At 41.5% G+C, this 23,533-nt stretch overlaps 1 pseudogene and 2 gene segments (V, D, J or C); all 3 read left to right on the forward strand.

Moving 5' to 3' along the window:
• The window catches only part of LOC104649873 (immunoglobulin kappa variable 2-28-like), a 63,455-nt gene that overhangs the window by 17,315 nt on the left and 22,607 nt on the right, over window positions 1–23,533 (forward strand).
• Window positions 6,878–7,417, forward strand: LOC101053085 (immunoglobulin kappa variable 1-39-like). The segment is given in 2 exon segments: window positions 6,878–6,968; window positions 7,092–7,417. Coding segments are annotated over 2 exon segments (366 nt in total).
• Window positions 13,566–15,992, forward strand: LOC120366908 (DEP domain-containing mTOR-interacting protein pseudogene; annotated as a pseudogene).

Below are 23,533 nucleotides of genomic sequence, written 5' to 3' on the forward strand. Positions count from 1 at the left end.
GCTCAAGCCTGTAATCCCAGCACTTTGGGAGGCCGAGGCGGGTGGATCACGAGGTCAAGAGATTGAGACCATCCTGGTCAACATGGTGAAACCCCGTCTCTACTAAAAATACAAAAATTAGCTGGGCATGGTGGCGCACGCCTGTAATCCCAGCTACTCAGGAGGCTGAGGCAGGAGAATTGCCTGAACCCAGGAGATGGAGGTTGCGGTGAGCCGAGATCGCGCCATTGCACTCCAGCCTGGGTAACAAGAGCGAAACTCCATCTCAAAAAAAAAAAAAAAAAAAAAAAAAAAAGATGAACAAGCTTAAAATCCACATGATGCTGACATCCCAAGGGGCTATACTCTGAAATCAAAGTGGTGAAAAAGAAATGATTCCCAAAACTGAAAGTGGATACCAAGCAAAATCAGAAGACAATCAAATTACCAATTACAAAGAAGCCTCAAAGGATGGTGAACTGCATATGACAAGGTTTCTGTGCCTGAGCTATGCAGGTTAGAAACAGGCAGGTGGCTTTGGTGGTATGGTGGCTCTGCTCCATGAGATCACTCAGGTGGGCAGGAAGCGTGACCACCTCAGAGCACAGCCTTCCTCCTTCCTCACAGTCACTTCCCTGGCACCCATCCTCAGCAGCAAGAGTGGAACATAGCGAAGACGAAGCTGTTCTTCACTATGATCAAAGAAACTCCAGGTTTCCAGCAGGGATAAATGTTCTTTTGCATAAAGGACACATTTGTGAAATTTTTTGCCGTGTGAATCTCATGATAAACTCATTTTTGTTTGTTTTAATTTGAAAATGTATTTACACATTATTTGGAAATAACTTGAAATATACAGTCATATTTTGGCAGCCTACTTGAAGTTGTCATTTTTTTATTAATATTTACTGTTCAAAAGTTGTCTGTAAAAGACTTTAATCTGTGACTAACATGCTTCCTCTGAAAGGAATCTGTCTTATTTATCTCTTCAGACATTTTTTAAGCTGTTTAATTTGCCTTTCATTTTTAAGATATTCAACGTATTCAGTTTATATATCATGTATGTAAATGAATGAATTAGTTTTTACTATTGCAAAATAAAAAGTCATATATGTTGCTATGTGAAGCACCTGCCCGTAGATGGCAAGCAAATCCCACAAAGAAAAAGAGAGTGCCATGAAGTAATACTGGGAATGGAAGGGTGATGGTGTCTCACGGCCAACAGGGAGCACTAAGGCTAGAACAGGGTCTCATGCGTGACCTGGAACACCAGAGAGCAGCTGCCGACAGTGCTGAATTGTGGTGAAAATCTGCTCTGAGCTCTGTATTCTGAGACTGGCGTCACACAACGCAAACATATTATTCTATAGTTCTGGAGGTCAGAAGCCTCGCTGACTAAAATCACAGAGTGGGCTGTATTATCTCTGGAGGCTCCAAGGGAGAGGATCAGATACCATGCTTTCATCTTCAAGATGCCCTCTCATTCCCAGCTCCATAGCCCCATCGTGTCTCACCCCAGCATCCCTCTCCATTGTTCTACCTCCTGACTGTGACCCTCTCGCATTTCCTATTATAAGAACCCTTGTGATTACATTGATCTGATCCAGAGAATTCAGGATACACCCCTGACCTCAAATTTGTTAACATCTGCCAATTTCCTTGACATATAAGGTAACATTCCGAGATTTCTGATATTAGGACATGAATATCTTTGGGGCGGGGAGCCATATTTGCCCCTCTCTTATCATCCGCACAATTGTCCAACCCTAAAGCTGAATGAAAACTCACAGGACTGATTTATGGGGCAAGAGAGCAAGAAATAATTTGGGACTGGAGGATCCTCTAACCTGTGGCTTTTAAGAGTGGAGGAAATTTACTCCTCTGCCTCTAACATGGTCTTCATTGTTCGCATCAATTTTCAACTTTATTTTGTGAGTCAGAAGAAAGGAATTACTGCATAATTTTTTAAACTTTAAGTTCTGGGATACATGTGCTGAATGTGCAGGTTTGTTAAATAGATATACATGTGCCATGGTGATTAGCTGCACCTATCAACCAGTCATCTAGGTTTTAAGTCCTGCATGCATTAGGTGTTCCTCCTAATGCTCTCTCTCCCCTTGTCCCCCAACCCACCACAGGCCCCAGTGTGTGATGTTCCCCTCCCTGTGTCCATGTGTTCTCATTGTTTATTCCCAATTACAAGTGAGAACACCTGGTGTTTGGTGTTCTATTCCTGTGTTAGTTTGTGAGGATGATGGTTTTCAGCTTCATCCATGTCCCTACAAGGACATGGACTCATTCTTTTCTATGTCTACATAGCATTCCATGATGTATATGTGCCACATTTTCTTTACCTAGTCTATCATTGATGGGTACTTGGATTGGTTCAAAGTCTTTGCTATTGTAAATTGTGCTGCAATAGACATAAGTATGCATGTGTCTTTATAGTAGAATAATTTATAATCCTTTCGGTATATACCCAGTAATGGGATTGCTGGTCAAATGGTATTTCTGGTTCTAGTTCCTTGAGGAATTGCCACACTGTCTTCAACAATGGTTGAACTAACTTACCTTCCTTCCAGCATTGCAAAAGCATTTCTATTTCTCCACATCCTCACTAGCATGTGTTGTTTCTTGACTTTTTAATGATCGCCATTGTAACTGGTATGAGGTGGTATCTCATTGTGATTTTGATTAGCATTCCTCTAATGACCAGTAATGATGAGCATTTTTTCATATGTTTGTTGGCCTCATAAATGTTTTCTTTGGAGAAGTGTCTGTTCATATACTTTGCCCACTTTTTAATGGGGTTGTTTGTGGGTTTTTTGTAAATTTGTTTAAGTTCATTGCAGGTTCTTGATATTAGCCGTTTGTCAGATGGATAGATTGCAAAAATTTTCTCCCATTCTGTAGGTTGCCTGTTCACCATAATGATAGTTTCTTTTGCTGAACAGAAGCTCTTTAGTTCAATTAGATTCCATTTGTCAATTTTGGCTTTTGCTGCAATTGCTTTTGGTGTTTTAGTCATGAAGTCTTTGCCCGTGCCTATGTCCTGAATGGTATTGCCTAGGTTTTCTTTGTATAAATTAAATCTAAGATAGACTGGCAAAAGGGAATTAAGTGCTTTCTGGTTATTTTACTCATCAAAAAGGGGTATGTGATAAGGATTCACACAAGAGATACGGCCTTCTCAAGACTAGGAATTTGTTTTCTGTCTTGGGTTGTGTCCACCAGTATGAAAAATTTCTGTGCAGGCAGCATATTTATACAGGAGGGAAGGAGGAAAGTGAGGCAGGGACCAGAATATTGATAGTAAAAAGTCACCTCAACAAGCCATCTAACTCTTAGGATGACTGAAGAACAACCCCATGTGGAAATATGGGGAAAATGCCTCTGGGTTATTCCACCTGAGAGGCAAGGGAGTAGGGGTATGTACACACCTCCTCTTGGTCATTACCCACTGAGGGCTGTCTGTCTTAATCTGCTTGTTGCTATTTTAACAAAATAACTGAGACTTGGTCCTCAAGAAAGAAGAGGAAGCTTTTTTCTCACATTTGTGGAGGAAATCTAAGATGATGACACTGGCAGTTTAGCATCCTATATCTGTGCTTTCAAAATAGAATCTTGAGCAATGTGTCCTTCAAAGAGAAGGAAGGCCATGGCCTGGCATAAATAGCAGAATAGCAGAAGAGAAAAGGAGAGAGAGAGAGAGAGAGAGGAGAGAGGAGAGAGGGAGAGAGAGAGAGAGATTGAGAGAGAGAGAGAGAGAGAGAGAGAGAGAGAGAGAGAGAACTTCAACAAGTGAGACAGACCAAGGATTCCTTCTTAGGGACAATTGAATCATCTCCAAGCACAAAAATAAAGGAAAACCTTGGGTCTCTTCAAAGGAAATTTCAGGCACCTACCTTGTTTTTGAGAAGTAAATAAGCAACATGAGAAACAAGGAGGTAATCATAGCCCAGAATAATAGCAAAAGAAGATAAAATCATGGGATGTTTGGTTCCTCTATATAAACTAAAGAATATATCTTAGCATATGTCTCTGAGTTGTTTTTCAGAAATCGAGAAACCCCTCCAAATGGATCTACCAGCACATAGATCTCGGAAAAAGGGGAACTGGAGACTGAACTATGACCCTGGTCCTGTGTTCTAAATTTCTACCTGAAGGGCCTTGAGAAAGTCACATCCATGGACCAGAGTGAGTATTCTTTAATGCTGACTCCAATTTTTAAACAAAGCTTCTCTTCCTAAACCAATTGCACATCAGAAAATTTTTGAATCCACCAATATCTTGTAAGATATCTCACTGCTTCATGATATCCTGCCTTCTTAGGCCAAAACCAATATGTAACCTTTACATATTGACTTATAATTTTGCCTGTAACTCCTGATTTCCTGAAGTTTATTCCTGCTTTAAAAAACCTTTATCTGTACGCCATTAGGCAGGTCAAGATTTAAGCATTAGCTGCCTGGTCCTCTTTGCTTGATACCCTGCAAATAAATGCCTTCCATGTTCCTGCTGCAAACCCAGTGTGGATAATTGGTTATACTGCACTGAGTGAGCTAAACATAAGCACTGCTTATAGTGGCATTAATCTATTCATAAAGGCAGAGCTCTCATGATTACACACTTTCCATTAAGCCCCACCTCTCAATTCTGTTGCATTGGGGATTAAGTTAACAGCAGATGGATTTGAGGGGACACAGTGAAACCATAGCATTGACCAAGAGAAGGCTTATTCCCAGTCCTGTGGTTTGCCACGCGTGTGGTCAGAGCTGCCTTTCTCAGAGAGAGCAGTGAGGGGCAGAGATGGTCACGTGGAATCAGCAGAAGCACAGTTAAGGGAAAGGCCTGGGTGCAGACACTGACGGATGCGTCCACCCAGAAAACAGCACCTGCACTTTCCACCTGGAGATGCATCTCTCTGAAATGGTGTTTCCTGGCAGGTCAGTTGCAAGTGAAGAAATCTGGGAAATAACATCTCAAGATTTGCTGCATTTGTCTGGGGATTATTTCAAACTGAAAGCATTTAGAAAATATCAATCGAACAAAGGCTCTTTTCCTAAATCAGTTCTCCAGAAGGAAGCCAATTGTCATGAAAATCCTCCCTGGAAATGTTGATCTATCAGGGAATATTAACATGCACTAGGAGTTAAAATAAAAGAGACTGGAAGTTGACTTCATCCAGACAGGCTATTACCTATTATTTTGTGGACCCATTTATTTTATTTTATGTCATTGACTCTCCCTAGCTTGCCTACAGTTCCCATCTCCCTCTCCCCTATTAAAGGGTATATAATTACTTGGACCTCACTTGTTTATCTTGGTAATCACTCCCCTGTGATATTTCTTCTGCATGGCAAATAAATTTATTTGCCTTTTCCTCCTATTATTTGTCCTTTGTCCATTCATTTTAAGCAACCCTTTAGAGGGCAAAATCAAGCCTTCATTTTTTACCCTACACAAGCAAGTTTCTTTAAAATTCAGGTACTCCCACCCCCAGCAGGCGGGTGTGAGCAGATGCTACAACAGAGTGATTTGGCCACTTGTAGTCAGGAATCAATAATACTCCCCAGAACCTCAGGCTGCAGCTCACTGATGCTGATGTAGGTGGATACACTTCTTCTGCTGCCAAACCAGCCTGAGATGATGTGAGACATAATGGGTGCAAATCTGTGTCCAGTCTTATCCAAATGCAAGTGATTTCTCCATAACCATGGACATTTGCTTAATTGGAGATGGAGACTCTCTGTCCCAGATGTCAGACAGGAGGCTGGCATCTTGGTCAGAATGTCCCCACTTACTGCTAAAGGGTAAAAGAGGAAAGCAGCATTGATAGTGCAAGGCAGGGCCATGCCCTGAGCAGCAGCTGCCCTCACTAGGAGAGAGGACTCACTGTCCTGATCTTTCCCAAGTTGTCTCCCTTATGTGCTCTCCAGAAATCCGGGATCCAAAGGAGCTACTCCAGAGCCCCCAGGAATATACTGGTGGGCGGTACAGCTCAGAGCATTACTCATGGGATATAATATTGATCTTACTTTAGAGACAATTGATCTTTAGATAATTTCAAGTTTATCTTAATCCATGCTCCTATAACTGGAGGAAGAAATAAGTAACTTTTTTTTTTTTTAAGTAATCAGATTGGCATTACTAGTCAGCCCTTTCTGCTGACAAACCCTGGGAAAAATACCCAATGACAGAAAAGGAGAATACAGAGATTCCCAAACCAAAAATAAGATGGAGCTCATATAATCTCTGGGCATTATTGAGGCCTATAAGTTTGCATAAATGTGGATCTGTGAGTGACACATGCTCTCAGGACTTACACTACCATCTTTGTGCACCTGCAGTGAATTGCTTGACCTTGTACTGATTATAAGAATTACTTAAGGTTATTATAAAATACCTATAAACGTATTTAGCATTATCTCAATAAATAATTGCCTTTTTTTTAAAAAAAAGAAGGAACAATTTCACAGTCACAGAAATATGTTGTAATTATAGTACAAAGTACTCCCCTCCCATTCAGAGTATTTTGAAGACCTGCTGATTCCACCCTCTAAAACCTTTACTTTGACTTTCCTACAGAGAAGAATATTCTCCTAAATAATCCCCATACACCAATAGAATACATCTTCTCTCAATTACTCAGCAATATTTCAAATTGTGACAATTATCAAAAAATGTTCTTTGATACAAAATGGCCCCCAGGAAGAAATACATTGAAGGGCAAATCTGTGTTGCCCTGGTTTTACCTGAGACTCCGGGGACACTGCCCTGTGCTGAGTTACTGAGATGAGACAGCCCTGCAGCTGTGCTCAGCCTGCCCCATCCCCTGCTGATTTGCATGTCCCAGAGCACAGCCCCTACCCTGAAGTCTTCTTAATAGGCTGGTCACACCCTGTGTAGGAGTCAGGCCCAGTCAGGACACAGCATGGACATGAGGGTCCCCGCTCAGCTCCTGGGGCTCCTGCTACTCTGGCTCCCAGGTAAGGAAGGAGAACACTAGGAATTTACTCAGCCAGTGTGCTCAGTACTGCTGGAACTACAGGGAAGTCCTCTGATAACATGATTCATAGTATGAATATTTGTTTTTATGTTTTCAATCTCAGGTGCCAGATGTGACATCCAGATGACTCAGTCTCCATCCTCCCTGTCTGCATCTGTAGGAGACAGAGTCACCATCACTTGCCGGGCGAGTCGGAGCATTAGCACTGAGTTAGACTGGTATCAGCAGAAGCCAGGGAAAGCCCCCGTGCTCCTGATCTATGCTGCATCCAGTTTGCAGACAGGGGTCCCATCTCGGTTCAGTGGCAGTGGATCTGGGACAGATTTCACTCTCACCATCAGCAGCCTGCAGCCTGAAGATGTTGCAACTTATTACTGTCAACAGGATTATAGTTACCCTCTCACAGTGTTATAAATCATAACAAAAACCCCATAGGGAAACAGATGTGTGAGCCTGTGCTGCCCTAACTGCTCCTCCCACTGCCTCTATCTGCTGAGAACATTTCCCAAATTGCATCTACCCTTTGAAGGTCACTGGAAAGTTTTCGTAGAAAGTGCCATCAAGCTTCTTATATACCTTAACTGTCTTTCCTTCTCCTCATCCCCAGCAGCACAGACATGGCAAGGCCTCTTCTGATTTCATTAAGAACAAAAATGGTCATACCTGAGGAGTCTGAGTTAAAGTGTCAGTTGGAATTAATATCATAAAGGAGACACCATTCTTAGAATTCCAAGTAGAATTGTTTTCTAAGTACAGAAATGGGAGTCTAAACTAGTCTTCATACAGTCTTCAAAATCTTGGTGGCATGGGAGTAAAGATGCAAATGCTGAAAAGAAAGGATTTCCTAGATCTTGCCATGAATCCAGGGTGCGTCTGCCGCAGAAGGTATAATTTCCAATCATGTGGTCCTCAACATGTCTGGGAAGCCCCGGTTTGGGGTTGCTGATCCTCTCTGCCTGATGAACCTGCCTGATTTTCTAGGGCATCTGCTTACCGTTAACCAGCCAGGGTCCTATTCCAAAGAGATTTAGCAAAAGAGAATGATCAGAGTAAAAGGCAAATTCCTTCCAATGCCTACCTGACCCCATTTTTCCTGAACCCTTCTTGTTACTCATACAACCCCTTTTATGGCCCTGTCCTTTGACTCACTGGGCTCTGGACTCTGGTTTCCTGGTTCTACCCTGAACAAGCCTCACACAGTCCCGCCATTGGCGCTCCACTCTCACTGCTCCCTCACCAGTGATGCTTTTTCCCAGATCCCTTTTGGGCTCAGTTCCTCACTCCCAAAGCTGACTCAGAGCTTCCCGTCATAATGATCCCTCTGAATGTGTTCATAGGACACCCTACTTCATGCTCTTGTTGGAAGCACTTTTCACGTTCTGACTTATGATATAACTTATTTCTTCATGATTTTACACTCGATAGGGAGACTTTAGTAGAATTTAAGCTTCCTGGGGCCAGGGGCCATTGTCTATTATTTGCACTACTGTATCCCTGTGTAATGGGAGTACCTGGCAAACAGTAGGTGCTCAGTGGGGAGCACTCTTCCTAGGAGTCCGCATATCTAGAAGTCTGGGAGGATTGGATTGGGGGCTGTTTTTTTCTTGTAAATCTGCTTTAGTTCTTTGTAGATTCTGGATATTAGTCCTTTGTCAGATGGATAGCTTACAAAAATTGTTTCCTATTCTCTGGGTTGCTGGTTCACTCTAATGATTGTTTCTTTTGCTGTGCAGAAGCTCTTAAGTTTAATTAGATCCCATTTCTCTATTTTGGCTTTTGTTGCCATTGCTTTTGGTGTTTCAGTCATGAAGTCCTTGCCTATGCCTATGTCCTGAATGGTTTTGCCTAGGTTTTCTTCTAGGATTTTTATGGTGTTAGGTCTTATGTTTAAATCTTTAATCCATCTGGAATTAATTTTTGTGTAGGGTGTAAGGAAGGGGTCCAGTTTTAGCTTTCTGCACATGGCTAGCCAGTTCTCCCAGCACCATTTATTAAACAGGGACTCCTTTCCCCATTGCTTGCTTTTGTCAGGTTTGTCAAAGATCAGATGGTTGTAGATGTGTGACATTGCCTCTGAAGCCTCTGTTCTGTTCCATTGGTCTATATCTCTGTTTTGGTACAAGTACCATGCTGTTTTGATTACTTTAGCCTTGTAGTATAGTTTAAAGTCAGGTAGCGTGATTGCCTCCAGCTTTGATCTTTTTGCTTAGGATTGTCTGGGCTATGCAGGTTATTTTTTGGTTTGATATGAAGTTTAAGGTGGTTTTTTCCAGTTATGTGACAAAGGTCAATGGTAGCTTGTTGGGGATAGCATTGAATCTATAAATTATTTTGGGCAGTATGGCCATTTTCACAATATTGATTCTTTCTAATCATGAGCATGGAATGTGGGCAAAGTATATGAACAGACACTTTTTAAAAGAAGACATTTTATGTGGCCAAAAAGCATATGAAGAAATGTTCATCATCACTGGTCATTAGAGAAATGCAAATCAAAACCACATTGAGATACCATCTCATGCCAGTTAGAATGGTGATCATTAAAAAATGTGGAGACAACAGATGCTGAAGAGGATGTGGAGAAATAGGAATGCTTTTACTCTATTTGTGGGAGTGTAAATTAGTTCAAACATTGTGGAAGACAGTGTGGCAATTCCTCAAGGATCTAGAAATAGAAATACCATTTGACCCAGCAATCCCATTACTGGGTATATACTCAAAGGATTATAAATCGTTCTATTATAAAGACACATGCACACGTATGTTCATTGCAGCACTGTGTACAATAGCAAAGACCTGGAACCAACTCAAATGCCTATCAATGATAGACTGGACAAGGAAAATGTGGCACGTATACACCATGGAATACTATGCAGCCATAAAAAAGGATAAGTTTATGTCCTTTGTAGGGACATGGATGAACCTGGAAACCGTCATTCTCAGCAAACTGACACAAGAACAGAAAACCCAAACACCACATGTTCTCACTCACAGGCAGGCATTGAACAGTGAGAACACATGGACACAGGGAGGGGAACATCAAACACTGGGGTCTGTTGAAGAGGTGAGGGGCTAGCAGAGGGATGGTGGGAGATGATGGTGATGGGGAGGTTGGGGATCGATAACACTGGGAGAAATGCCTGATGTAGATGATGAGGGGATGGAGGCAGCAAACCACCATGGCATGTGTGTACGTATGCAACAACCCTGCAAGATCTGCACATGTACTCCAGAACTTAAAGTATAATTTTAAAAACTAGAGTGAATTAAACTGCTTGTTACATGAACAATATTCCCTTTTCCTTTTTTATTCCTTTTTCATACTCAGTCTTTAGGAGATAAGAAAATCACGATTCTCAGAACCTGTATATTTTGTCTCAAGTGATATGTTAGGTTGTATTTCCTAAAAACATATAATAAAAATTGAACATTATTGTACTCAATTCATTATGTTTCATATATAATGATATATAATATATACTCATAAGTAATAACTATAGTGAATTTATTGAGTCAGATAATTGATATTTCAGTGTTGTTAGCCAAGAGAGAAAAGTGAATACATTACTTAGATATTCAGATTAAAAAAACACAAATTTTCACAATTTTTGTTAATAATTTTAAATGGGATATAGTACAAGGAGTTTCTCAGCCTCTTTGGGGAAACCTCACGCACCACTCCATGTTCATAGTTCTGAGGAACGCACGGAAACCCCAGATAAGATTCTTGTTTTCATCTGTGATGTGAACAGAGGTTTTCAAACTGTTAAAGAGAAAAGAGTGTGAATCTGGGTGAATGGTCGTGTTGTGCAGAATGGAATGCTCTAGAGAAGAGAAGATTCCACCCCAAAATTTTCCTGGTCATCTGGACAGCACCATTGTCTGTCTGCAGGGAGTGGAATCACACACTGAAGAGTTTGAACCTGGAGTCTACTTATCTTTGCAGCTGTGGTCATTCATGCACCCACGATGCTTGGCCTAACAAATTGTTGTCCTTTACTAGTTCTTCCAAAGACTAGGACATTTTCAGGGCTCATAGAAAAGATGGCAAAGCTGCAGAGGAATTATTCATATGGAAGATGAATTTCTGATCAATGGCTTCGGCCAGGTACAGTCATGTGACAAGGAAGATGGCTGGGCGTGCTGGGGGAAGATTGAGAAAAAAGAAACCACTGATTTTTATTTTTTCTTTCAAGAGGTTTGTATTAAATGTAATCTATCTGAGCCCAGGTGATTGGTGAGGTAGGAGGACAGAGATTAAATTGTGTGTCCAGAGGGAAGAGGGTGTACCCTCATGCTGAGCCAATAACCTTTCTGGCCTAACCACCTGGGCACAGATTGCTCAGTGCGAAGAAAAGGAGGGAGGTGGTTTCTGCACTTGGAAGCCCAGCACCTTCCCATGTTTTGGGGCATGTTTCTCCCAGCCACACTACTGTCCAGAGCCCATATCAATGCCTGGGGCAGATCTGCTCAGTTAGGTCACAGAAAGACTCATGGAAGCTCCAGCTCATCTTTTCTGCCTTTTGTTACTCTAGCTCCCAGGTGAGGGAAGGAGGAGATGGCTCTGCACTGAAACTCTCTCAACCTTGTTGGTTACTGTGGCCTGCCATCTCTGCTGAGCAAGAACAGTAATTATAATTCAATGTAGATCAGTGACTGTGGTTATACGATGAGGATAGTGCACTTGATGCAGTTTATATGGGAGACTTTCCTGTTTTATTCCAGTCTCAGGTACCTCCAGAGAAGTTACGTTGATGCAGTTCCTGAACTCCTTGTTTTTTTGCCTTCAGGGAAAAGAGACTCCTCATCTGTGGGTGCAGTCAGAACATCGGAAGCTCCTTAGCCTGGTATCAGCAGAAACCTGGGAAGGCTCCCTGGTTACTCACCTATGGTACATTGAACAGGGCCATTAGCATCCCAGAGGGGTTCAATGGTTATAGGTTGGAGACAGACTTTACTATCACTATCAGCTGCCTGGAGCTTGAAGATTTTGCTCTTCTTTATCTTTTCTGACCTTTGTTTAAAGTCTGTTTTGTCAGAAACTGCAGCCCCTGCTTTTGTTGTTGTTGTTGTTGTTGTTGTTGTTGTTTGCTTTCTATTTCCTTGGTAGATTTTCCTCCATCTCTTCATTTTGAGCATATATGTGTCACTGCATGTGAGATGAGTCCCTTGAAAACAGCATACTAATTAGTCTCAGTTCTTTTTCTAACTTTCCGCTCTGTGTCTTTTAATTGGAGCACTTAGCCTATTTACATCTAAGGTTAATATGAATATGTGTAGATTTGATCCTGTCATCATGATATTAGATGGTTATTTCACAGACTTGTTTATGTGGATACTTTATTATGTCACTTATCTGAGTACTTCAGTGTGCTTTTGTAGTGGCTGGTAATGATGGTCTTTCCTTTCCATACTTAGTGCTTTATTCAGAAGCTCTTGTAAGGCAGGCTTGGTGGTGATGTACTTCCTCAGCATTTGCTTGCCTTAAAAGGATCTTATTCCTCCTGACTTAGGAAGTTTAGTTTGGCTGGATATAAAATTCTGGGTTGGAGATTCTTTTCTTTGAGAATGTTGAATACTGACCCAGAATCTCTTCCAGGTTGTAGGATTCCTTCTGAGAGGTCCACTGTTATTCTGATGGGCTTTTCTTTGTAGGTGAGCTGGCTCTTTTTTCCATCCACCTTTAACATTTTTTCTTTCATTCCTACCTTGGAGAATCTGAACATTATATGTCTTGGAAATGATATTCTTATGGAGTATCTTACTGGCATTCTCTGAATTTTTAAAATTTGAATGTTACCCTCTGTCCATAGGTTGGGGAATTTTTCATAGAAGATTTCCTGAAATACGTTTTCCAGGTTTGTTCCATTTGCCACATCTTTTTCAGGTATACCAGTCAGTCATAGAATGGGTCTCTTTACATAATCCAATATCTCTGGGAGGTTTTGTTCATTCCTTTTCATTATATGCATTATTTTTTCTCTATTTCTGCCTGCCTCCATATTTCAAAAAGTCAGTGTTCAAGCTCTGAGATTCTTTTCCCCACTTGGTCTGTTGTGCTATTAATACTTGTGGCTGCATTATAAAATTCCTGTAATGTGTTTTTCAGATATATCATGCTGGTTACATTCTTCTCTGTATTGGCTATTTTCTCTGTCAGCTCCTGAAATGATTTTTTGTTATCGTTAGCTTTCATAAATTGGGTTACAAGATACTTCTGTAGCTCAATGAACTTCGTTCCTATTACTCCTTCTGTCATTTTAGCAATCTCAGGTTCAGCCCAGTTCTGGAGCCTTGATGGAGAGGTGATACAGTCATCTGAAGGAAGGAAACCATTCTGATTTTTTCTGTTTTCAGTGGAGAACTAGTTGATTAATTTTTTTGTGTGATTAGTGATTTGTGTATCTTCTTTATGAAATCTTTTTTTACATGTATAGTTATGAATATCTTTGTATGCTATTTTTAAAAAGCTTTATGTTTTTGACTTTTACATTTCATGTTATGATTCATTCAGAATTAATATTTGTAACAAGGTACAGGTAAAATGTACAGATTAAGATTCATTTTTGGATAGTGGCGGGGCTCCAACCATGGAAGAGAGCAGCAGCGCTGGCAGCGCTGGCAGTGACAGCAGCACCAGCGGGAGTGGCGGGGCGCAGCAAAGGGAGCTGGAGCGCATGGCTGAGGTCTTGGTCACCGGGGAACAGCTACGGCTGAGGCTGCATGAAGAAAAGGTTATTAAAGATAGACGTCATCATCTCAAGACCTACCCAAACTGTTTTGTCGCAAAAGAACTGATTGACTGGCTAATTGAACACAAAGAGGCTTCCGACAGAGAGACGGCAATCAAACTCATGCAGAAATTAGCAGACCGGGGCATTATTCACCATGTGTGTGATGAGCATAAGGAATTCAAGGATGTCAAACTCTTCTACCGCTTTAGAAAGGATGACGGCACCTTCCCATTGGATAACGAAGTGAAGGCCTTTATGAGAGGACAGAGGCTGTATGAAAAGCTGATGAGCCCTGAAAACACACTTCTCCAGCCCAGGGAGGAAGAAGGGGTCAAGTATGAGCGTACCTTCATGGCATCTGAATTCCTGGACTGGCTGGTCCAGGAAGGTGAGGCCACTACGAGGAAAGAGGCAGAGCAGCTTTGCCACCGGCTTATGGAGCATGGCATCATCCAGCATGTGTCCAACAAGCACCCATTTGTGGACAGCAATCTTCTCTACCAGTTCAGAATGAACTTCCGGCGGAGGCGAAGACTGATGGAGCTGCTCAGTGAAAAGTCCCCCTTCTCCCAGGAAACTCATGACAGTCCCTTCTGCCTGAGGAAGCAGAGCCATGACAATCGGAAATCTACCAGCTTTATGTCAGTGAGCCCCAGCAAGGAGATCAAGATCGTGTCTGCAGTGAGGAGGAGCAGCATGAGCAGCTGTGGCAGCAGCGGGTACTTCAGCAGCAGCCCCACCCTCAGCAGCAGCCCCCCTGTGCTCTGCAACCCCAAGTCCGTGCTGAAGAGACCCGTCACGTCTGAGGAACTCCTTACTCCCGGGGCTCCGTATGCAAGGAAGACATTCACGATTGTTGGTGACGCGGTTGGCTGGGGTTTTGTGGTGCGAGGAAGTAAGCCATGCCACATCCAGGCTGTCGACCCCAGTGGCCCTGCAGCCGCAGCAGGAATGAAGGTCTGTCAGTTTGTCGTCTCTGTCAACGGGCTCAATGTCCTGCACGTAGACTACCAGACCGTGAGCAATCTGATCCTGACGGGCCCACGGACAATTGTCATGGAAGTCATGGAGGAGTTAGAGTGCTGAGTTCCTGGGCCTCCCAGCCCTCTAGCGGCCTGCGGGTGATCGAAGCCAGAATGACACAAAGCAATGCAATGATGAGATTTCCATGCAAATGGATGGTTGTGGTCCTATGGATCATCTCAGCACATATACATCTAAAGTTGAGTTTTATACACTGAATGTGGAAAAACCGGGTAACATATCTTTTTAATAAGATGTCAGTGTAGAAAACATTTGGGAAACAGAGTTTTCCTACATGGTAGAACTGCCTTACTAGATTTCTATTTGTAGGTCTCGTTCTTTGTTTTTTATCTTAGTTTGCAGAAAGGTATTGAAATGCTTCTCTAGTCCAAACAGCAACACGCTGAAGTCCCCTTCTTCAGAGTCAATAGAGTAGTCGTTAAGGGTTTTTAATTGTACTTTCTCCAAAATTAGCATGGATCTATTTAATAGGGAATCTAGATTTCACCAAGAGTCAAATTGAAGCAACATCCCAAGGAATAAAACTTGTTCACTGGCATTTTCAAGGGGGTTCTAAAGTATTCAAGTGCTTAAAAGCCATAAAAAGGGATTTCTTAATTCCTGCCTTTAGTGTCAACTTTTAAGTTAGTGCAGGTTTCAGTTGTAGCATTAGCTAAAACAAAAACAAAAAACTAAAAAAGCAAAAACTTGGTGATGCTATGGGAGAGTGTAGACAGGGAGAGACTGCATAAAATTGTCCCGATTTTCTCTCTGAGCCTAAAATCATTTTGTTTTATAAATCAGGTATAGCAGCTTTTTAGATTTAATCTTGAATATGTTGAATGTTAAAACAGAGAAGTTTGTATATACAGGTAATTAAAAAATCAACCCTTCTGGCAAGATTTCACTTTGAAGGTGTCTGTTTTTAAGGGAAGTCTAAAACTTTGCTGTTATGTGATAAAACTTGAACTCTAAATTGCCTCCTTAGCCTGAATTTTTACTAGCTTTCTAGTGTAACATATTCTAAGGGACATGACCTGCTGCTTATTTGGGGGAATTATTTTTTACCAAAATGACCATCTTGTGTTTTAACTTTTTAGCTCACTTGTATATATGCATGTTTTCATTTTTGGTCTAGAAAATAGTACATTTCGGGGCTTGGTGTGCAGAGGGAATTCCTCGAAGTGCCAAATTAGGGAGTTAGGGAATATTAAATTCTTCATTCCAAATAATGAATCTGAATGAAGAGGTTAATTTTTTTTATCATGCATTAACAAAATAAAATATGAATATCATATCATAGCCATTTATTTGTATTAGGTTATAATGTATAGGTACTGGTAGAATGGATCTACTGTGCTAAATATGTTATAGATATAGATATATATATTTCTGGTAATCTAACTTTTCTGATTTGTAGCTTTAGTCAGAGAATAGGATTTTGGAGTGACAGAGAATGTCTAACAGTAATATTGTTGATATACATTTGAGAAATACTATCACCTCTGTGTGGGTGTGCGTTTGTACTATATGGCAGGCTCTGTGCATTTAATGTCTGTGATATTCTTTAACCCTCATCACCACCTTGCAAGGTAGGTATTAACATCCACATTTTTTCAGATGTGGAAACTAAGTCTGAGCAAGTTTTAAATTGTCTCTAAGTTCACACAGTTGCAAGCACCACTAAGTGATGGAGGCTGAATGCAAACACAGGTTTAATGCTAAATTCCATGTTACTCCCCTCAGCCTTTCCCCATTTCAGGACCTTATATTGAGGGTTTATTCCGAGCCAGGCTCTGTGCTAAGACTTTCTGCCATTTGTCCTTATTGGCCTGTGAAGTCAATACAATCATTATCTCCACAAATGAGGAAACTGACTCGTAAAGTGGTTAGTCATATGCCCAAGGCCACAGAACTAATAAAGTGGGAAACCTTACCACTGGCTTTAAAAAATTTGTATAGCATCTTTAAAAGATGAGTCTTAACTGCTTTCTGTCCTCAGGTATTCATTAAGTGACAAAAGAAGAAGGAACGCCTTTCCAGAAATGGCATCTTCTTCCTGCCTGCTTTACCGGTTATCTTGGACCCTGGCATAACACAACTTCCCTTTAGCCAACCTAAGCACCAGAGAAGCATCCCTCCGTATCGATTGCACACAACCTCCTCTTGCCTGTGAGGAAGGAAGGAAAGAAGGAAGGGAGGATTTCCGCCTTTGGTTCCCATCACCCTAGGTTTAAAGGCCAAATTCCAGGGAATCTCTTAAGGCCATGAGAGATTTCCCTTAGCTAATCCTCCAGCCCACCCCTGATATCTTTACTCAGCAATTAAAATGACTACCCCTACTTCCCCGGGGACCCTATCTCACTCCCTCCAGCCTTTGCACATGCACTTTCTTTTTCGTGGAAAGAAGAATGTTCTGTCTTACTGTTGCCTGGAAAATTCTTTCTTCATATAAATTCCCTTTAGAAATTATCTCCTCTGGGAAGCCTTCACCAGCTCCCCAGTTCTAGTTCTAGGATTGATGCCTCTTTTCTAAATTCCCGTGGATCCTGAAGTCCTCCCCGTGCCCGGTTAGAGCACTGATGACATTTACTTTGAAATTTCCCCGTTACTGTCTGTTTGCCTTAGTAGACTCTAAGCATATTCAGAGCAGGGGCTGTCTTACTATCCAGGGTAATCTCTTCACCTAGCACAATTCCTGCCACGGAGCAGTGTGTCAGCTCTCCATTGTTGTCTAAAAACCCACCTCAAGGGTGGGGCACAGTGGCTGACTCCTGTAATCCTAGCACTTTGGGAGGCCAAGGCAGGTGGATCACTTGAGGCCAGGAGTTCAAGATCAGCCTGTCCAACATGGCGAAACCCCATCTCTAATAAAAAACAGAAAAATTAGCTGGGTGTGGTGGCATGCACCTGTAATCCCAGCTACTTGGGAGGTTGAGGTGGGAGAATCACTTGAACCAACGAGACGGAGGCTGCAGTGAGCTGAGATCAAGCCACAGTACTCCAGCCTGGGCAACAGAGAGAGACTCTGACTCAAAATAAATTAATAAATAAATAAATAGGTAAATACATTAAAAGAGAAAAAAAACCCAGTCAAGTGCAGTGGCTCATGCCTGTAATTCCAGCACTTTGGGAGGCCGAGGCAGGTGAATCACTTGAGGTCAGGAGTTTGAGACTAGCCTGGCCAGCATGGTGATTTTCCAGGCCTTTGTGTTTATGTTTTTGCTACAGAGATGAAAGTAGTTTTTGTTTATTCTCTAACATATTAGCATAGGATGCACAAATTGAAAGCCATGTTCCCTTGTAGAAAGAAAAATGCTGTTGCCTTTTGGGTTGATTCTATTGTCTGATCTTTTATTAATCTCTGTTAAATAATTGTGTAAATTAATCTAGAGACTAGTTGAGAAATGGATAACATGAAGAAGATACCATCTTTGCATACATTAGATGTGATCAACTTCACACTATCATATAAAAGGTGGCTGCATCGGAGAGACAGGAATTAATATTAAAAATGATTTCAGGCCGGGCGCGGTGGCTGAAGCCTGTAATCCCAGCACTTTGGGAGGCTGAGGCGGGTGGATCACAAGGTCAAGAGATCGAGACCATCCTGGTCAACATGGTGAAACCCCATCTCTACTAAAGATACAAAAAATTAGCTGGGCATGGTGGCGCGTGCCTGTAATCCCAGCTACTCAGGAGGCTGAGGCAGGAGAATTGCCTGAACCCAGGAGACGGAGGTCGTGGTGAGCCGAGATCGCGCCATTGCACTCCAGCCTGGGTAACAAGAGCGAAACTCCGTCTCAAAAAAAAAAAAAAAGATTTCAGTTCAGATTGATATCTTACATTTCCAAATATTCTTTTCTTTCAATGTGGTATAAGTAATCTGCTTAAGTCCTATTTTAGTCTGGGCACAGTGGCTCACACCTGTAATCCTAGCATTTTTGGAGGCTGAGATGGTAGGATTACTTAAGCCCAGGAATTTGAGACCAGCCTAGGCAACATAGTGAGACCCTCATCTTTACAGAAAATAAAAAATTAGCCAGGCGTGATGGCACGCACCTGTAGTCCTAGCTACTTAAAGGCTGAGAAGGGAGGATAGCTTGAGCCTGGGAGGTTAAAGCTGCAGTGAGCTGTGATTACGCTACTGCACTCCAGCTTGGAAAATAGAGCAAGACACTGTTTCAAAAAAAGTCAAAGACCTGTTTTAAACTGGTGATATTAGCTATTCTCTCCTGTTGACTATTAATCTTGTTTCATTTTTTATAAATAATAAGAATGACTAAAACACTTCCATTTTGCTAGTTGGCTGAAATCTATTGATGTAATTGACCATGGTTTTACTCACTTATTAAGGCAGAATTTCAGATGTGATGTGTTTTTCTTCGGTTCAGTACCAAAAGGACAAATCTGCCATGTACGAAAATGAAGTTTGTCATCAAAGACAGCATCTGGTAATGTCAAATGCATTAATAAACAATAAAGATACTTAACATATATCTTTATTTTAAAATTAGGTTGAAATTTACTTGCTTCTCTTACGAATATTTATGCCATAATACTTAAAATTATTGTATGAAAACACAGGTGTATAGCATGAAAATAAATGTGACTTTTTTAAAACAAAACAAAAAAAAAGATTCATTTTTATGTAATATGGATATCAAATTGATCCAATATAATTATCATATTTTTTCTACTAAATGACTGCTACTGTCTGAGTGTTTGTGCCTGTCCGAAGTTCCTTTCGAAAGTGAATTTTAATGGCAGCAGTAATAGAAGTTAGATCCTTTGGGTGATTAGGTGATGAGGGCACTGCACTCATGAACAAGATTAATGCCTAATAAAAGGGGCTTCACATAGTTATTCCTTTGGTCCTCCCACCTTCACCATTGATGATGCAGCCACGATGTGCCGTTTTGGGAGCAAGAATAGCCCTCACTAAACACCAAGATTGCCAGTGGCTTGACACTGGAGCTCCCAATGTACATAACTGTGAGAAAATAAATTTGTGTTGTCAATTAATACCCAGTCAAAGTTTTTTTTTTTCTTTCAGTACAAGTGTTTTGAGACAATTGTTGTAGGACTTTTACTGAAAATTGAGTGACTATATATATGCAGAACTGGTTTCAGATTCTCTAACTCATTGCATTGGGTTATCTATCTCACCATTCACTAAAACAATAATTTTTAATTAAAAAAATAATCAATTTTTTTTTTTTTTGAGACAAGGCCTTGCTTTGCTGCCCAAGCTGGAGTGTAGTGATACGATCTCAGCTCACTGGAACCTCTGCCTTCGAGGCTCAAGCAATTCTCTTACCTCACCCTCTCAAGTACCTGAGGCCACAGGCATGCAACATCATGAGAGGCTAAGTTTTTTTATATGTTTTGTAGCAGTGTTTCCCAGGCTGATCTCAGACTCCTTAGCTCAAGCTATCCACCCACCACAGCCTCCCAACCTGCAGCAACTGCAGGCATGAATCACCGCATCCAGCCACAATATGTTTATTTAATAGGTTTTCATATCGAGAAGTGTTAATCCTCCCATCTTGTTTTTCTTATGTAAGATGACCATGGCTGTTTTTTGCCTCTTTGTTTTTCCATCTAAGTTAGAAAAATGTTTTCAATTTCAACAAAAATGCCCAGTGCTTTTGATTTTCACTGTATTAAATTCATTTTGGGAGATTTATGTTTACAATATTAAGTTTTCTAATACATATACGTGGAATAACTTTCCATTTGTTGGGCCCCCTTGATTCCTTCTCAATAACCTTTTGTACATTTGCACATACTACTTATAACTTTTTCCTTTACCATAATGTCAAACAGAGACAAGTTGTAAAAATACCGTAAGAAATATAAAATGGACCCACATTCATTTGTCTATCAATAGTTGAATTTCTACTTCCATATTCTTTCTATAAGTTGTTATTCTGGGTACGACTGATGCAAACAAAGCAAACTACTCCCAGAGTTAATGGCACATGAAAATTTCAGTCATCCGCCTATTACCTCTGTGGTTCTGGAGGTCACGTTGGCTCACCCAGGTTCCTGCCCAGGTTTCTGCCAGGCTTTCCTAAGAATGAAGTCAGAGGGTGAATGGGGAAGTGTCATCTCACAGGCGGTTCACACTGGCTACAGGCTCTCAGCTGCGCTCTTTGCATGTTTGTACTGTGACTTGGTTCCCTCCACACCTTCCCAAGAGGAGTAGACAGAAGAGATGCAGCCTGAACGGCCTCTAATAGCCTCAGGAGGCAAATAATGTTACTTCTACCACTTTCTCATTCCTGTTAAGAGTCAAGAGAAATAAAGTGCAAGGCAGTAGGTTTAATGGGAGGAGCGTCAAGATCACACTGTTAGAAGAAATTATATAACCAATCTCTTCTCACAGGCATCTTGGAGGATACAAACGGTGTCGGTGCACCGGTGACTAAAGCAAGTCACATTCCTTCCACATGCTAAATACTCTATTTCACAGCTCCACATGCTCAAATATTATTCCATGATAGTGTTAGGGTACCCTAAACGCGATGTCTTGGGGGAGTGATATTAGCTAGATGACAGAGTAGGAGATTCCAGCCTTCACAGGCCCACCCCAAAAAGCCATAAACACAAAAATGAAAGCAAAACCAACAATTAGACGGCCATCCCAGAAGAAAAACAGCCCTTAGAGTGCTCGAGGGTCCAATTAAAGAAGTGCAGAAACACAATGGGCAAAAAAAAAAAGAAAAAGCCCAGAACAACCATACAGAAAGGATTGCTGAGAGACGGCACACCTGAGAGTTTTGAGACATCTAGCAACAAAGAAGCAGGAGGCAATTGTTATCAGCCTGGAGGCAGGGCCGCCGCAGCCCCCATGGCCTGCTCTGTGGAGGAGCCTGCAGCCTTAGCAGCTGAAGACCTCTGTAACCCCACAGGCAGCCTCCACTCTACAGCTTTCCTAATGAAGGCTCCTTAGTGTTCACTGATGAGGATCACAGCAGCCTGCTCCATAGAGGACGCTGGTGCTTTTGGCACTAAAAATCCTTGCAGTCATAGGCATGTAAATCTCCCCAGAGAGGAAGATGGTGTGATACCTTCCCTCCACATCCTCCCAAGAAGCAGACACTGTTGTGGCTGCCTGGGATGGGACTGTCCCCCACCCCCGACACTATTATCCCAGACCCAGTCTCCAAGTCTCATCCTGTGTGGCACGTGAGACTTTGAGCCCAGGCCCAGAACTGCTGTCACTACAAGGGCACCCACACTCTAAAGCCTGGCCCTGAGGCTGCTCTGGATAACGTAAGTAGAGAATATACAGCAACATGGTAGAGTGAAATGCAGAGACTAACCATACAGAAAGTATCTCTGGAGGTGGAATACCTAACAGACCTGAGAAATACTGGCAAATATGTCAAGAGTAATGAAACACATTAGTCTAACAAGAAAAAAAAAATGAAACTTAGCCACAATAAATGTAAAGACATGCATCGTTACACAGATTGTAGTTAAAATGCTGAATCACACAAAAAGAAAAATCTCAAAAGTATCGGAAAGAAAAACTGGTTTATTATACCAGGGAAATAGTACTAAAACCCTTGGTTAACTGTTTATATGACCAACAGAGGCAAGAATACAGTGAGATTACATATTAAAATGCTGGGTGGAGGGGACTCAACCAAGGATTCATTATCCAGTGAAAATGTGCTTTAAAAATAAGGTAAAATAAAAACATTTATTTATAAACAAAATGAAGAGAAATGATTACTTGCAGAGATCTTCTAAAAGATATTCCAGGCGAAAGTTTTGAGAATCACAGGAAATGACAGTAGATAGTAAGTTGAATCCACAGAAATAAATGAAGATTTCACAAATAGTAAAGGAAAGAGCAAGAAGCAAGGAAAAAAAGAAAACGAAAAAGGTGTTTCCTTCAACTATATGAAACTCTAGTTGAGGGAAAACCAAGCGATTGTGATGAATGTCTGAGTTCCAGTTACACTGATTGGGATAGGGGAGCAGCTGTTGCCTGGGAAGGGGCACGAGAGACTTTGAAATATTTTAGAGATTCATCAGGATGGAGAACATACATAAAACTTAGTTGCATATTTAACTTTTCAGCCCTTTACTTGATATGTGTATTACCTCCTGAAAAAAATCGAACAACTCATTCTGGACTCAAATAAATATGAACAAAGAAAGAAGAATTATCAACTACTGCTGGAATCTTAGCTGTATTAAGGAGAAGTAAAAAATGCGCCTGGGCCATGCTAAAAAAATCAGGAAATCTAGGAGAAAAGACAAAAGGCAACAGGCACATTTGTCCTACTCATGCAGCACAGATTTTACCTCTGTTGGTTTCTCCCCAAACAGAGAAGACATATAAGTTACTTTTCTCACAAGAGAGGCCCCTCCACCTTGGCTTTTTCCACACCACTGCTGCCACCAGGTGATTTGCATATTGTCCCCCAGGGAGGACCTTCCCTGTGAGTCTGAGATAAAAGCTCAGCTCTCACCTTGCCTTGACTGATCAGGACTCCTCAGTTCACCTTCTCACAATGAAGCTCCCTGCTCAGCTCCTGGGGCTGCTAATGCTCTGGCTCTCTGGTAAGGACAGAATTAAAATGAGGTGGGAAAATGGGATGGGAAGTTGGGATCTAGGGGCTTCACAGCTTCCCATGTTTATTTCCAGCATGTGTTAGAGGCACATGGTCTCCAGGAAAGAGAATTTGTATTTTTGTCTTATGAATAATGAGGATTCACCTCCAAGGAACAATGACCAGTGCTCTGATTCCAAGCTTAAAAATGAAGG

The sequence above is a fragment of the Saimiri boliviensis genome, chromosome 1, assembly GCF_048565385.1.
Source record: "Saimiri boliviensis isolate mSaiBol1 chromosome 1, mSaiBol1.pri, whole genome shotgun sequence".
NCBI lineage: Eukaryota > Metazoa > Chordata > Mammalia > Primates > Cebidae > Saimiri > Saimiri boliviensis.